Source organism: Crotalus tigris, unplaced genomic scaffold (assembly GCF_016545835.1).
Source record: "Crotalus tigris isolate CLP2741 ecotype Arizona unplaced genomic scaffold, ASM1654583v1 scf7180000018921.503499, whole genome shotgun sequence".
NCBI classification, from domain to species: domain Eukaryota; kingdom Metazoa; phylum Chordata; class Lepidosauria; order Squamata; family Viperidae; genus Crotalus; species Crotalus tigris.
In genome coordinates, this window is record NW_024097274.1 from 463,442 (window position 1) to 478,246 (window position 14,805).

Sequence of the window (14,805 nt, forward strand, 5' to 3'; positions counted from 1 at the left end):
AGGCCTTGCGGATTGTTAATCTATGCAGCAAAAGGTTGTCTATTGTAACCATAAGCTTTTTGGCTTCTTGTCCCCTGTTCTTTGCTTTTCCCCCTCTTCCCTTCATTAACATTACACAAATACAGTACGTGTTAGTTATATTCTTTTATTTTTCTACCTATGAAATTTCTGGTCATACAGTTTTTAGGTTAGGTTTCATGCATTACAAACACATCCTAGTGTGAAGGATGGAATTCTTATTAGATAGTCATAGAAATTGTTCCAATCTCTCTCCCATTTTTTGGAACATGAGCATTAGATACCTAACAAAATGTTTGGTCAGCAGACTCACTAAGTATGGTAATTTTTGTTCTCAGGACAGTGAAAATTATTTTTCAGTATTATGAGAAGGGTAACCAGTGGTGGGATTCAGCCGGTTCGCACCACTTCGGCAGAACCGGTAGCTAATTTTTTGTTGCCCGGGCCCAGAATGTACTTCCGGAAGCAGCATCCACACAGAGAACCGGTTGTTCACATATTTGAATCCCACCACTGCCTGTGGCCACATAATCAAAATTTGGACACTTGGTAACTGCCTCATATTTATGACGGTCGCAGTGTCCTGAGCAGTGGTGGAATTCAAAGATCTGAACAACCGGTTCTCTTATTTGATGCTGGCCTGGGCCTCCAAGGCCTAGAACGGACTTCTGGAAGTGGTATCCACGCACTTCCGGTGGGCCATTCTAGGCCTGGGAGGCCCTCTCTATGCCTCCGAGACATAGAATGGACTTCCGGAAGTGGCATCCATGCACTTCCGGTGGACCATTCTAGGCCTGGGAGGCCCTCTCCATGCCTCCGCGGCCTAGAACAGACTTCCAGAAGCGGCATCCACACAAAGAACCGGTTGTTCACATATTTGAATCCCACCACTGAGGGTAACCACACCATCTACAAATTTCTTTCTGATTTGATGCGAAAGAAATTCTACAGGAGTCCTTTAGTCCTTTAAAACTTCTGCTTCTCGGCCTTTTGGCTAAGATCGAGTGTAGTAAAACTTCTTCTTTTTCTCCTCAGCTGAAGAACAAATTCATGAAGAAGTTACCACGAGATGCTGAGGCCTCCAATGTTTTGGTTGGAGAAGTTGACTTCTTGGAAAACCCTTTTATTGCCTTCGTGCGGTTACAGCAAGCAGTCATGCTTGGTGCTCTGACCGAAGTCCCCGTACCAACTCGGTAAATGAATGTTTTCTATCTGTTGTTCTGTTTAAAAAAAAAATTAAATTTAAAATTTAAAAATGAACCTGCAATCCTAATGATTGCTTTAATATGAGCTGTGGTGGCGCAGTGGTTAGAATGCAGTATTGCAGGTGGACTCTGCCCACAGCCTGGAGTTTGATCCTGACTGGCTCAAGGTTGATTCAGCCTTCCATCGTTCCGAGGTCGGTAAAATGAGGACCCAGATTGCTGGGAGCAATATCCTGACTCTGTTAAACCCCTTAGAGAGGGCTGTAAAAGCACTACGAAGCAGTATATAAGTCTTAAGTGCTATTGCTATTGCTTTAATAATCCATGTCACACAAATATGTTATTTTCCACAGAGAGTTTCTGGAAAACTTCTTTTTTATCATTGCTGTTGAACGGTCACTTAGAAGTTTTCCAAAAACCCTCCGTGGATGTGTCAGCCTGCATGGCCTCAACTAACATGTGGATGTCTGTTCTGGGAAGATTAATGTTGCTTTTAATGCAGCGCCTGTAGAAGTGTTAATTTCCCTCATGTTGAGTTTGCTGTTTGCTCTCATTTTTTTTTTTTTTTAAAAAAAGGCATTTATTTTGCTGCCATCTAGCCTCTTGCCCTCTTCAGAACCTCTTTATTTATTTATATGGCAGTTCTAATTAGCTGACTGAAAATAAATAATTTATGCTGTTGGTGACTGCAAGGTACCGCAGAGAAAGCTTTTATTTCTCGGAGAATTGCGTCCACAAGCAAATGGCATGTATCTGCATAGTAGTGACCCCCAAATGTCAGCTGAAATTTGTTGTTGCAACAAAATGAGAAGGAAGATAAGAGGACTTTTTTCTTTGGGCAGGAATTCCTTAATTTGAATGTAAAGAGCTCTCCTTTGCAAAGCTTATGGGCATAATCCTATTGCATGATTTATTATGATATGCCTACCTGGGGAGATTGAATGAATGTTTTTATGTGACAGCTGCACAAAAACTGGAATGTCTGAGTAGAGGCTAAAAGGTATGAAAAACAGTTGCAGGCATTGAGTATGTCTAGTAGTTTAACGAAAAGAAGGACTAGGGGTGACCTGATAGCAGTCTTCCAATATTTGAGGGGTTACCACAAAAAAGAAGGGGTTCACCTATTCTTGTCTCCTGAAAGCAAGACAAGAAACAATAGATGGAAACTAATCAAGGAGAGAAGCAACCTAGAACTAAGGAGAAATTTCCTGACAGGTAGAACAATTAATCAGTGGAACAGCTTGCCTCCAGAAGCGGTGGGTGCTCCATCAATGGAGATTTTTAAGAAGAGACTGAAAAGCCATTTGTCCAGAATGGTATAGGGCAGGGATAGGCAACCTTGGCTCTTTTATGACTCGTGGACTTCAACTCCCAGAATTCCTGAGCCAGTCTGGCTCAGCTTGGAAACCTCTCCCTTTCCCCTCAGCATGGCTGGCTCAGGAATTCTGGGAGTTGAAGTCCACAAGTCATAAAAGAGCCAAGGTTACCTACCTCTGGCCTAGGCCTAGGCCGCTTTATGACTCGTGGACTTCAACTCCCAGAATTCCTGAGCCAGCATGGGTCAGCTTGGAAACCTCTCCCTTTCCCCTCAGCATGGCTGGCTCAGGAATTCTGGGAGTTGAAGTCTACAAGTCATAAAAGAGCCAAGATTGCCTACCCCTGGTATAGGGGTCTCCTGTTTGAACAGGGGTTTGGACTAGAATATCTCCAAGGTCCCTTCCAACTCTTGTTATTCTGTCTTGGATGGTCATATGGGCTAATTTGTAAGTGTTCCTCACTCCTGCAAAGGAACTGGGAGACTATTGCCTCTCTTTGAAATTATTTCCCCTCACCAAACTGCCACAGGTGAACCAGGCAGGAAACAGAGCCAGATGAGATAATTCTATTCATTGCAAGATTGTATTAGCAGAATCTTGCACGTCTGAAAGTCCAAGTCTCCCACTGTCTTCTTTACACCCGGAGAAGTTAAGGACAGTCCCTTCCAAGCCTCAACTCCCAGAATTCCTGAGCTAGCCGTGCTGAGGGGAAAGGGACAGGTTTCCAAGCTGAGCCATGCTGGCTCAGGAATTCTGGGAGTTGAAGTCCACGAGTCATAAAGGGGCCATAGTTCCCCATGCTGGATCAGGAATTCTGGGAGTTGAAGTCCACGAGTCATAAAAGAGCCAAGGTTGCCTATCCCTGCCCTATAACATTCTGGACAAATGGCTGTCCAGTCTCTTCTTAAAAATTTCCATTGATGGAGCACCCACCACTTCTGGAGGCAAGCTGTTCCACTGATTAATTGTTCTACCTGTCAGGAAATTTCTCCTTAGTTCTAGGTTGCTTCTCTCCTTGATTAGTTTCCATCTATTGTTTCTTGTCTTGCTTTCAGGAGACAAGAATAGGTTGAACCCCTTCTTTTTTGTGATAACCCCTCAAATATTGGAAGACTGCTATTAGGTCACCCCTAGTCCTTCTTTTCGTTAAACTATTAGACATACCCAATGCCTGCAACTGCAACCAAGCCTCCTCTGATCTAACCATTCCCTCTTTTCATATTTTTTTTCTCTTCGTATTTGCGTTTTACTTAAGTAAACGTTCTTAATAAAAAAAAAATTGCCTGTGGATTTGCACATGATAACAACACTGCTTTTCTTCCTGGGGGGTCCAGGTTCCTGTTCATTTTGCTGGGTCCAAAAGGCAAAGCAAAATCCTACCACGAAATCGGCCGAGCCATTGCCACGTTGATGTCGGATGAGGTAATCAGCCTTGGTGCTGAAATGGTCTCCTTGAGACCAGACTGTGCTAATCTATTAGTGCTTCTGGAAAATTTTAAGGGTTGCCTCCCATGGAGCGTATAGTCTTTGTACTGATCTCACCCAGTTCTTGAGGTCTTGGCTTGGGATTTATTTGAAATGTGGGCAATGGTTGGAAAGACGATCATACCAGGAAAGGAGGCATATTCACACCTGCCAAGCTGTTGACTCACTCCCAGCTCGGTGAACAACATCGCTTTCGAAGTTACGACATTAGCTTTGGCTCGTGGGAATTTCATCAGAGAGCTCTTCCTTGAAGTTTGAATTTGATCGCCGGTGGGAAAATAACTGCAGGCAAATTTCCTTCCTTGATACTTTCTCAGGGGTGGCTCCCCTCCTCCGGAACACATGCATACAAAACACACATCTGCACATAGGGAATTGGGTGGTGTAGTTGAAGGGAGTTCCTTGGGACAATGAAAGAGATGTGGTGGGTTGGGTCTGGCCTTAGAGACAGTAGGAAACCCAGGTTGAGTTCAACAGGTCATAGAGCAAGTGATAGGAAATCTCCATTTCTCTAAAATTGGAAGGCCGTTGGCCAGAGTAGGCAGTGAAGCCTTGAGGGATCCTTGATGTGAGATGTTTCATTACCAAACGAGGTAACACTATCAGTGCTAGAAGGGAGTGGTGTTTGTGGAGAGGAGGAGAAGGAGGAGGACTTGGTGCTCTCTGAGCTTGGTTGTTTTCTTGCAGACATTTCATTATCCAAACTAAGTAACATCGTCAGTGCTAGTACTGGGGTTTGTTCTCAATTTATATTCTAGTCCAGTGATGGCGAACCTTTTAGAGACCGAGTGCCCAAACTGCAACCCCAAACCCACTTATGCATCGTTGGGTGCCGAGTGGGTATGGCCCATTGGGTGGGTGTGGCTCATTGGGTGGGCGTGGCTGCGGTTGTAACAGCAGACTGGGTGGGACTAAAAAGTTCAATCAATCAATTCCAACTTTGCAAGATCTTTTTTTCCCCGCGAGAAGTTGAAATTGATTGATTGATTTTTATTTTTTTTTGCACACGGCAGCGGAGGCCTAAAGCGAAAAGGTTTTATAAAACTCCGCTGAAGGCCTAGGACTGGGGCGACGGCGTGCGTGCCCACAGAGAGGGCTCTGAGTGCCGCCTCTGGCACCCGTGCCATAGGTTCGCCACCACTCTTGTAGTATCTTGCCCTGTCAGGAATTTAATTGAGAACAAACCCTGCTCCTTATTAGCAGTGATGATGTTTCCTAGCTTGGCTTTATGAAACCTCTGCTCAGAAAGCACCAAGGACCCCTCATTTTAACCTTGAATTACAAATAACTCTTTTATCGATAGTAAAGGCTTATCTGGACAGATAGATGGGTGTTATGATGTATAGTTGCATATATCTCTGCAGAAATATCTAGATGGCATTTTTTTTTTTTTTGCATCTGATCTCTTCTTCATTCATCCCTTTATAGGTATTTCATGACATAGCCTACAAAGCCAAAGACAGGCAGGACCTGATCGCTGGGATTGATGAATTTCTGGATGAAGTAATTGTGCTTCCTCCTGGAGAGTGGGATCCCGCCATAAGGATAGAGCCCCCCAAATCTCTTCCATCTTCTGACAAAAGGTAATTGCATTCCATCCTGTGGGAGGGAGGGAGGGAGGGATGGATGGATGGGTGCATGGGTGGGTGGGTGGATGGATGGATGGATAGATAGATAGATGGAAGATAGATAGATAGGATAGATAGATAGATAGATAGATAGATAGATAGATAGATAGATAGATAGAGATAGACAGACAGACAGACAGATAGATAGATAGATAGAGATAGATAGATAGATTAGATCAGACATGTCAAACACAAGGCCCAGGGGCCGGATGCGGCCCGCAAAGCGGTTTCATGTGACCCACGAAGCCATCCTTGAAACAGTGAGGGAACGGCCCCCGCTGCCTTGGCCCTGGCCCAGGCCAGCCGGGAGCCAATGTACAATTTTGTGGTGGCCATCTTGGCACTTGCCCCGGTGGACCATGCCTTGGCACTTGCCCCGGTCCCACCCCCTTCTGCCAGAGACCCTCAGATCTGTCTCTGCCCAGGCCCCCACAGGCACCCTTGACGCGAATGATGTAGAACTGGGCACGCCCACCTAGTAGGCCACACCCACTCCATCCACGCCCATCCAGTAGGCTGCATCCACTCTGGCTACACCCCCGCTGCCCCACCCCGAGCAACTGCAATGCTGATGCGGCCCTCAGTGAAATTGAGTTTGACACCCCTGGATTAGATAGATAAATAGATAGATAATAGAGATAGATAATAGAAATAGATAGATAGATTAGATCACTGGTTCCCAACCTGTGGGTCGGGAGCCCATTTGGGGTCGAACGACCATTTCACGGGGGTCGCCAAACAATGCAGTCCGCCATTTTTTCCCCTTTTCCTTAGCTGTGCTACTCCCTTTTATTCTATGGGCTTTTGAAAGCCAATAGAATAGACTCTCTTGAATAGAGTCTAATTCTATTGGCTTTCAAAAGCCAATAGGAATTGTCCAGGCTGTCTCTGCCCTGCTGAGCCTGCCAAAAGTCCCATTCTGCCAACGGTGCTGCACCAGTTGAGTAGTCCTCAACTTACGACCAGTTGAGTAGTCCTTGACTTACGACTGGTTGGGGGTCGCAGCATTAAAAAGGTTGAGAACCACTGGATTAGATAGATTAGATAGATAGATAGATAGACAGACAGACAGACAGACAGACAGACAGACAGATACTATTTTTATTATTTCACAAACCATCCATCAAAAGACAAATGTTAGGGAAATGAAAAGCCAGGGAGGGCTAAACCTAACCAAATTGTTTTTCAAAACAGGCCTAAAATGCATCAGTGTTCTGCAGAGGACAGAGTAGTTCATATTATTAAGACCAAACGTAATTTCTGAAGATTACAAAAGGTTAAGGACACATGCCTGTGGTATTTGGGTTTCTGGGTATGTGTATCTGTAGGATGTTTGCATCAAGTGCGCATATTCAACTGTACTCTCATTCTGTCTGCCCAGGAAAATCTTGTACGCAGGCGGTGAGAATATCCAGATGAATGGAGACACCCCTCATGAGGGAGAAAATGGAGGAGGGGGACACGGGGACTGTGAAGAATTGCAGCGAACTGGCAGGTAAGAAACAAAAGTTCATATCTTCATATGGGATACTTTGCTAGTGTGTTATATAGGTAGTCCTTAGAAATAGAATAATTGGAAGGGGCCTTGGAGGTCATCTAGTCCAGTGGTTCTCAACCTGTGGGTCGGGACCCCATTTGGGGTCGAACGACCATTTCACGGGGGTCGCCAAACAACGCAGTCCGCCATTTTTTCCCCCTTTTCCTTAGCCCTTTTATTCTATTGGCTTTTGAAAGCCAATAGAATAGACTCTCTTGAATAGAGTCTAATTCTATTGGCTTTCAGAAGCCAATAGGAATGGTCCAGGCTGTCTCTTCCCTGCTGAGCCCACCAAAAGTCCCATTCTGCAAACGGTGCTGCACCCGTTGAGTAGTCCTCGACTTACGACCGGTTGAGTAGTCCTCGACTTACGACTGGTTGGGGGTCGTGGCATTAAAAAGTTTGAGAACCACTGATCTAGTCCAACCCGCCCTGTTCAGGCAAGAAACCCTATACCATTTCAGACAAATAGATGTCCAATCTCTTCTTACAAACCTCCAGTATTGAAGCATCCACAAGTTTTTCCACTGGTTAATTGTTCTAACTGTCAGGAAATTTCTTCTTAGTTCTAGGTTGCTTCTCTCCTTGATTGGTTTCCGTAATCTGTAACTTATCTTAACTTTACAACCAGCTGCTTAACAACCCACCTGAAGTTACAATATATCTCCCTAGAACTACTTACCATCTGTTTTTGGAGCTTACAACAACTGCATACAAACACTGCCAATCGTGTGATTGCATTTGGAGCGTTTGGCAACTGGCTCACTTTTACGTCCATTTGCAGCATCCTGTAATCACGTGACCCTGATTTGTGACACCTTTTGCTGGTTTGCAGCATTTACTTCCAGTTTCCAGCAAAAAAAAAACAAAAAACAAAAAAACAAAAAACTCCCATTAGGGAAAACAGATTCATTTTACTGTAGCCTTTGCTTAACAAATGTTGCAAAAAAACAAAAACAAAAAAACCCTCAGGTCTAATGACATGATACTTTGATTTACAACTGCAACATCTTACGATGGTAATTCTGGGCTCGTATGCAATCATAAATAAAGGACAACCTGTAAATAATAATAATAATAATAAAGTTGGAAGGAACCTTGGAGGTCATCTAGTCCAGCCCCCTGCTCAGGCAGGAAACCCTGTACCATTTCAGACAAATGGCTGTCCAGTCTCTTAAAAACTTCCAGTGTTTGGAGCATTCACCGCTTCTGGAGGCAGGTGGTTTCACTGAAATGTCAGGAAGTTCCCCTTCAGATAGTTTTAACTCGCATCCTTCTTGGGGGAAGCTATTACAATAGCCCTTAAAATTGTGTTTTGGGGTGCTGTTTTCAAACTCTCCTTCGCTATGTGGACTAATGTCATTGTGACACTTTCTCTTCTTCTTCTTCTTAGATTTTTTGGGGGTTTAATCAAAGACATCAAGAGGAAAGCTCCTTTCTTTGCCAGCGATTTCTACGATGCCTTCAACATCCAAGCCCTGTCTGCCATTCTCTTCATCTACCTGGCAACGGTAACCAACGCCATCACTTTCGGAGGCCTGCTGGGAGATGCCACAGAAAACATGCAGGTGGGTCACGCTTCTGAAGAAGCCAACGGGCTCAACAGGACGGAATTGGGCAAACACAGCTTTCTTCGAAGCCTCATCGCACGCCGCAAGGGGCTGCAGTGGCTCACGTGGCTAGGATCTTCTGACTCAGAAGATCACCGAACGGGTTGACTGCTTGGCAGTTCGAAACCCGAGAGTCCGAGCCGCGTGACAGAAAGAGCTCATCTCAGTTTGTCCCAGCTCCTGCCAGCCAACCCGTTCGAAAGCACGCCAATGCGAATAGACAAATAGGTACCACCTCGGTGTGGAAAAATAACAGGGACGCAAAAGGCCTGAGCAACGGTGAGGTCGCCGGCTAAGCCTTTCAACCTGGAAGTGCCGTGGTAGGTGCTTCCAACACATAAGCAGTAGTAGTTTACCACAGAAACAGCTGTATAGCATTGCAGGAAAGAGCTTTGTTGTAAATAACTGTGGGACGCCCGGCCTCAGACAGCAAGCAATTTGAGGGTCTTCCTGGACATGTGGCTTTTATTTATTTATTTATTTATTTATTTACTTACTTATTTATGAGACTTATATACCGCTTTAAGTGCAAACACTCTCTAAGCGGTGTGCACCAGTAAGCAATGTATATATATATTTACATTGCCCCCAACAATCTGGGTCCTCATTTTACCTACCCCGGAAGGATGGAAGGGTGAGTCAACCTTGAGCCGGTGAGATTTGAACCGCTGACCTGCTGAACACAGTCAGCTAAAGTGGCCTGCAGTACTGCACTCTAACTGCTGCGCCACCTCGGCTCAGCTTTTACCCCGAAGACCAAGTGACATCCATGGCTTGGCAGGACATGGCACCGTTCCATTTCCATGTTAACCGTGTAGTTAACTGTAGTTATATCATTGTCTGCTTTGATTTTAATGGATTATCTTAATTTTTGTATGTGTATCACGGATGTTTCAATCCAGTATGTTATATTTGTTGCGACCCACCACGAGTCATGAGATGTGACAAAGAATAAGTTCAATCAATCCAATCAATCAATCAATCAAAGTTGCTAGACAGTATCAGTGCTACTAGTATCATTTTGCAAACACTGACAGGTTTATGTTATATACGGGCATAATCTAGTATTTTATTTTGTAAATTAAGCATGTATATATGCATAAAGACGGATGATGATTTGCTAATTTAGGGCCACAAGCCTTAAAAACTAGTGGAACATCAAAAGCAGCCAGATAAAACCTTGAAAAAAAATCATTGATTTTGTTTCATAACTCTTAGATAGTTAATCCATCTTAGACAAATACTTATAGTTTAATCAGTGTGTTTAATGGAGCATCTGTATTTAATGACTAAAAAGAGATATTAAGCCTCTGGAAGCTTTATAATAATAATAATAATAATAGTAAAGTTGGGGAAAACAGATTCATTTAGTGAATGTGGCGTTTACTGCAGCCTTTGCTTAACAAATGTTGCAAAAAAAACAAACCCTCAGGTCTAATGACATGATACCTTGATTTACAACTGCAACATCTTACGATGGTAATTCTGGGCTGGTAATTCTGGGCTCGTATGCAATCATAAATCAAGGACAACCTGTAAATAATAATAATAAAGTTGGAAGGGATCTTGGAGGTCATCTAGTCCAGCCCCCTGCTCAGGCAGGAAGCCCTATACCATTTCAGACAAATGGCTGTCCAATCTCGTCTTAAAAACTTCCAGTGTTGGAGCATTCACCGCTTCTGAAGGAAGGTTGTTCCACTGGTTAATTGTTCTCACTGTCAGGAAGTTTCTCCTTAGTTCTAGATTGCTTCTCTCCTTGATGAGTTTCCACCCATTGCTTCTTGTCCTACCTTCAGGCGTTTTGGAGAATAGCTTGACTCCCTCTTTTTTGTGGCAGCCCTTGAGATATTGGAACACTACTATTATGTCCCCCCTCATCCTTCTCTTCTTTAAACTAGACATGATCCTTGATAGCCCGTGGTATGGTTTTTATACTTGATCCCTTTAATATCTTGTCAGGTGCAAACAACCAGACCCACAATTGAAGAGTTCAATTAACTGCTTTATTGCCCAAGCAATAAAGTCTCAGACTTGAGTGAGACTAGATAAGGATCAGTGGCATTCAAAGGGGGTTGAACTTTGCCTTCTTGTCCCCATGTAGGGATTCTAGACTAAGTCCCTGTTTGACTCCTCCCCCTGACTTGGCCATTGTTTCTCCTACAAGTCTTCTCTTAATAGTTCATGTGCCTTAGAACTGAATCACAGCACTGAGAATAGGTTCATGGCTTAATGTAGTTCAGATGAGGTTCTGAAATATGTTACCTGAAGATTTAAATGAATACTGATTTTTCCACCACAAAAGAAAGTGTTGCCCTACAGAGTGATTTACTTCCTTCTGCCGGTGTGTGCTGAATGTGTGGGAGGGAGAGTGGAGTTTTTAAATTTATTTTAAAAACCTAAGTAAAATTAATCTCCTTCTCTTCTCTCCAGGAAAGGGAGAGAAAAACCTTGACTGCTCTCAACCTTCCTATCCGATATTTGTTTGCACAATGGAAATCTTTAGCTTAACAAATATGCTTCTGATTCATTTCCCTCCCCCAGAAAATCTGGACCGGCAAGGTTTTACTTTTTTGATTTTTTTTTCCATATTTCAGAGCAATTTCAGGTTGGTTTTTGCAGATCTTCATGATGGATCCTTTAGGCAATCCCAAAATAAATTAATTGTTCAAACTCAGATCCTTTGTTCTTTCTCTCAGGTCCTTACTTGACCTAGAATCCTGGGCTGGCTGAGGAATTCTGAGAATTGAAGTCCACAAGTCTTAAAAGTTGCCAAGTTTGAAGGCCCCTGCTGTAAGGCAATCAGATGTTAGCTTATATTGGCCATACTTCTTCAATATAAAACAGAATGTACAGAAAGTGACACTGTAAATTTCAGATAGGTTGATAATTGTACAGTACTGGGTGACATACATCATTACTGTGCAAGCTTTAATTCTAAATATGGAAGTTGTATGATATTTAACCACCACATGGTTAGAGCTTGGATTTTACAGAGAGAAACATGTAAAGAGAATTATGCAAATATGTTTCCATATAGATGTCTAAAGTAGACTCAGACATACAGTACCTACTAACATACACAATCAAGAAATACTGTTGTTGTCTTAGTTGGAGTAGGCTGTGCACATGTTAGTGTCTCCTCACTGGAGAACAAACTGTTGTTTATTATTAATTATATTTATATTATTTATATTTAGTGCAACAATACAGTCCCACTAAATCAGGGGTCTTCAAACTTGGCCCTTTTATGACTTGTGGACTTCAACTCCCCGAATTCCTCAGCCAGCGTTTGTCTGAAATGGTATAAAGCAGACATGTCAAACACAAGGCCCGGGGGCTGGATGTGGCCTGCAAAGTGGTTTCATGTGGCCCGCGAAGCTATCCTGGAAACAGTGAGGGAACGGCCCCCGCTGGCTTGGCCCTGGCCCAAGCTGGCTGGGAGCCAGTGTACAATTTTGTGATGGCCATCTATGCTGAAACACATTCAGTCTTAGCTCCATAAGCCCCCCTCCCGGCATGGCCTGAGAGGAACAGTGAGGCTCCTCCAGTGGACCATGCCTTGGCACTTGCCCTTCTGCCAGACCCTCAGATCTATCCCACTCCTGCCCAGGCCCCCACAGGTACTCTTGACGGGAACAGTGCAAAGCTGGCCACACCCACCCAGTAGACCACACCCACTCCATTCACGCCCATCCAGTAGGCCGCACCCACCCTGGCCACACCCACCCGGCCCCCTGAGGGCAACCGCAATGCTGATGCGGCCCTCAATGAAATTGAGTTTGACACCCCCTGGTATAGAGTCTCCTGCTTGACCAGGGAGTTGGACTAGAAGACCTCCAAGGTCCCTTTATTCTGTTAAGATTATAGCTTTGCAACATATAGAGGCAGAAGGGATTATCGTCAAGCTCGATGGGATTTAACACCCATCTAAGTCAAAAGAAGTGGAGGTACAGATCATTTGTGTAGGACAAGAACGTATCATCCCCTTTGTTATGCTATGGGGTTTCGTTGGCTGAGCTCCTACTCCATAAGAATCACACTTCTTATGGAATTGTGGGGCAGGATGGTTTCCCATTGGAGGCACCTCCCCCTTGTCCTGTCCTCATACTCCTAGGAGTATCCTTTCTCTCCAGCATCCAAGATGTCATTGTGCTTTCATATTTTTCCCACCTCCTACTACAGGGGTCTTCAAACTTGCCCCTTTTATGACTTGTGGACTTCAACTCCCAGAATTGCTCAGCCAGCGTGTCTGGCTGAGGAATTCTGGGAGTTGAAGTCCACAAGTCACATAAGGGCCAATTTTGAAGACCCCTGCACTAAATCCTGAGATGTACTATTTTTTTAATCTCTGCAAATAGGAAAGTCTGTGCTGAGAAGCATTGTTACCGTTCTTGGTATATCATTTATGTGCTAATAAGTTCAGATCCCCATTGGTTCAGAAGGACTTGGGGTACAAAAACTGTTATTGCTTGTCCAGCGAGGGTGGAGAGGATGTTTAGTAGTGATACAAATAATTTTGGCTTTGGGGTGGGCTTGAATCAAGGTTTAGTGCTTCTAAGACAATCAGCTTCTTTCTGAGTAGGGAGTATGTTAAATAGTTTGAAACGAGTGCTAGATTTATCTGTTTATTTATAGACAGAGTCCAGTCCTGAGTTTTGAGGTAAATGCCCCAGAGGCTATTGAATAAACACAATAAATATGAATCATAAAGGTCAAAAATAAACACAAGGATAAAAATAGTGGGGGGAAAATGATAAAAAGAGCAGCTTTCAAGAGGAAATTAAAGTACCATTCATGGTTTAAGGCAGGGGTTCTCAATCTGTGGGTCAGGACCCCATTTGGGGTCGAACGACCATTTCACGGGGGTCGCCAAACAACGCAGTCCGCCATTTTTTCCCCCTTTTTCCTTAGCTGTGCTACTCCCTTTTATTCTATTGGCTTCTGAAAGCCAATAGAATAGACTCTCTTGAATAGAGTCTCATTCTATTGGTTTTCAAAAGCCAATAGGAATTGTCCAGGCTGTCTCTGCCCTGCTGAGCCCGCCAAAAGTCCCATTCTGCAAACGGTGCTGCACCAGTTGAGTAGTCCTCGACTTACGACCGGTTGGGGGTCGTGGCATTTAAAAGGTTGAGAACCACTGGTTTAAGGAGATAGAGGGGTTTTTTTTTGGCTGGGTTCTTACAAAAAAGTGAAATTTCACCGGGCAAACATATTCTCAAAATTTGGATGTCACTATGGAGAATACAGGGAGTCCTTGACTTACGACCACCCTTGAGTGCGAAATTTCTGTCGCTAACCAAGACAGTTGCTAAGTGAATATTGCCCCATTTTTATGAACTTGCCACTGTTGCTACATGAATCTCTGCAGTTAAGTTAGAAGCATGTTTTTTAAGTGAATCTGGCTTCCCCATTGACTTTGCTATTCAGAGGGTCGCAAAAAGTGATCACGTGATCCCAGGACAACACAACTGTTATTAAGTATCAGTTGCCAAGCCTCCGGGTTTTGATCACGTGACCAGGGGGATGGTGCAATGGTTGTAACTTCAAATGATCACTAAAAAAAATAGTTGTAAGTTGAAAACGACCTGTGCATTCTTCATTCTACTGTGCTTGAGAGGTGGGACCGGTGAGTAATTTCCTAAGGGAAGTAGGCTCAAAATTGGGTATCAGGGTGAATTTCCTAAAAGCTGCCAGCCCATGGAAAAGACTGTCACGCAAAATGATAAGGAGTTTTTCAATAGAGACCTTCAAACATCATTGAGCAAGTAACCTCTAGTGAATCCTGCAAGAACAGCTATTTGTATTATGTCAATGCTTCTCAACCTTAGCATGCTGACTAGAGCATTCTGGGAATTGAAGTCCAGACCTGTGAGCATCGCCAAGTTCAGAAACGCAGGACGAGATAATCTCTAAAATCCTTTCCAGTTCTGTGATTCTAGCACAGGGATAGGCAACCTTGGCTCTTTTATGACTCGTGGACTTCAACTCCCAGAATTCCTGAGTCAG

At 43.8% G+C, this 14,805-nt stretch overlaps 1 protein-coding gene across 1 annotated transcript in view; it reads left to right on the forward strand.

Annotated features, from left to right (window-relative positions):
- The first annotated feature begins 704 nt into the window (after positions 1 to 704).
- LOC120314379 (electrogenic sodium bicarbonate cotransporter 1-like) overlaps positions 705 to 14,805 on the forward strand; it is a 39,081-nt gene continuing 24,980 nt past the window's right edge. The window contains exons 1-5 of the mRNA XM_039357415.1: positions 705 to 1,211; positions 3,874 to 3,961; positions 5,453 to 5,607; positions 7,034 to 7,147; positions 8,583 to 8,757. Of these exons, the coding sequence (XP_039213349.1) occupies positions 1,069 to 1,211; positions 3,874 to 3,961; positions 5,453 to 5,607; positions 7,034 to 7,147; positions 8,583 to 8,757 (675 nt within the window). The 5' untranslated portion in view covers positions 705 to 1,068. The remainder of the gene's footprint in view (positions 1,212 to 3,873; positions 3,962 to 5,452; positions 5,608 to 7,033; positions 7,148 to 8,582; positions 8,758 to 14,805) is intronic.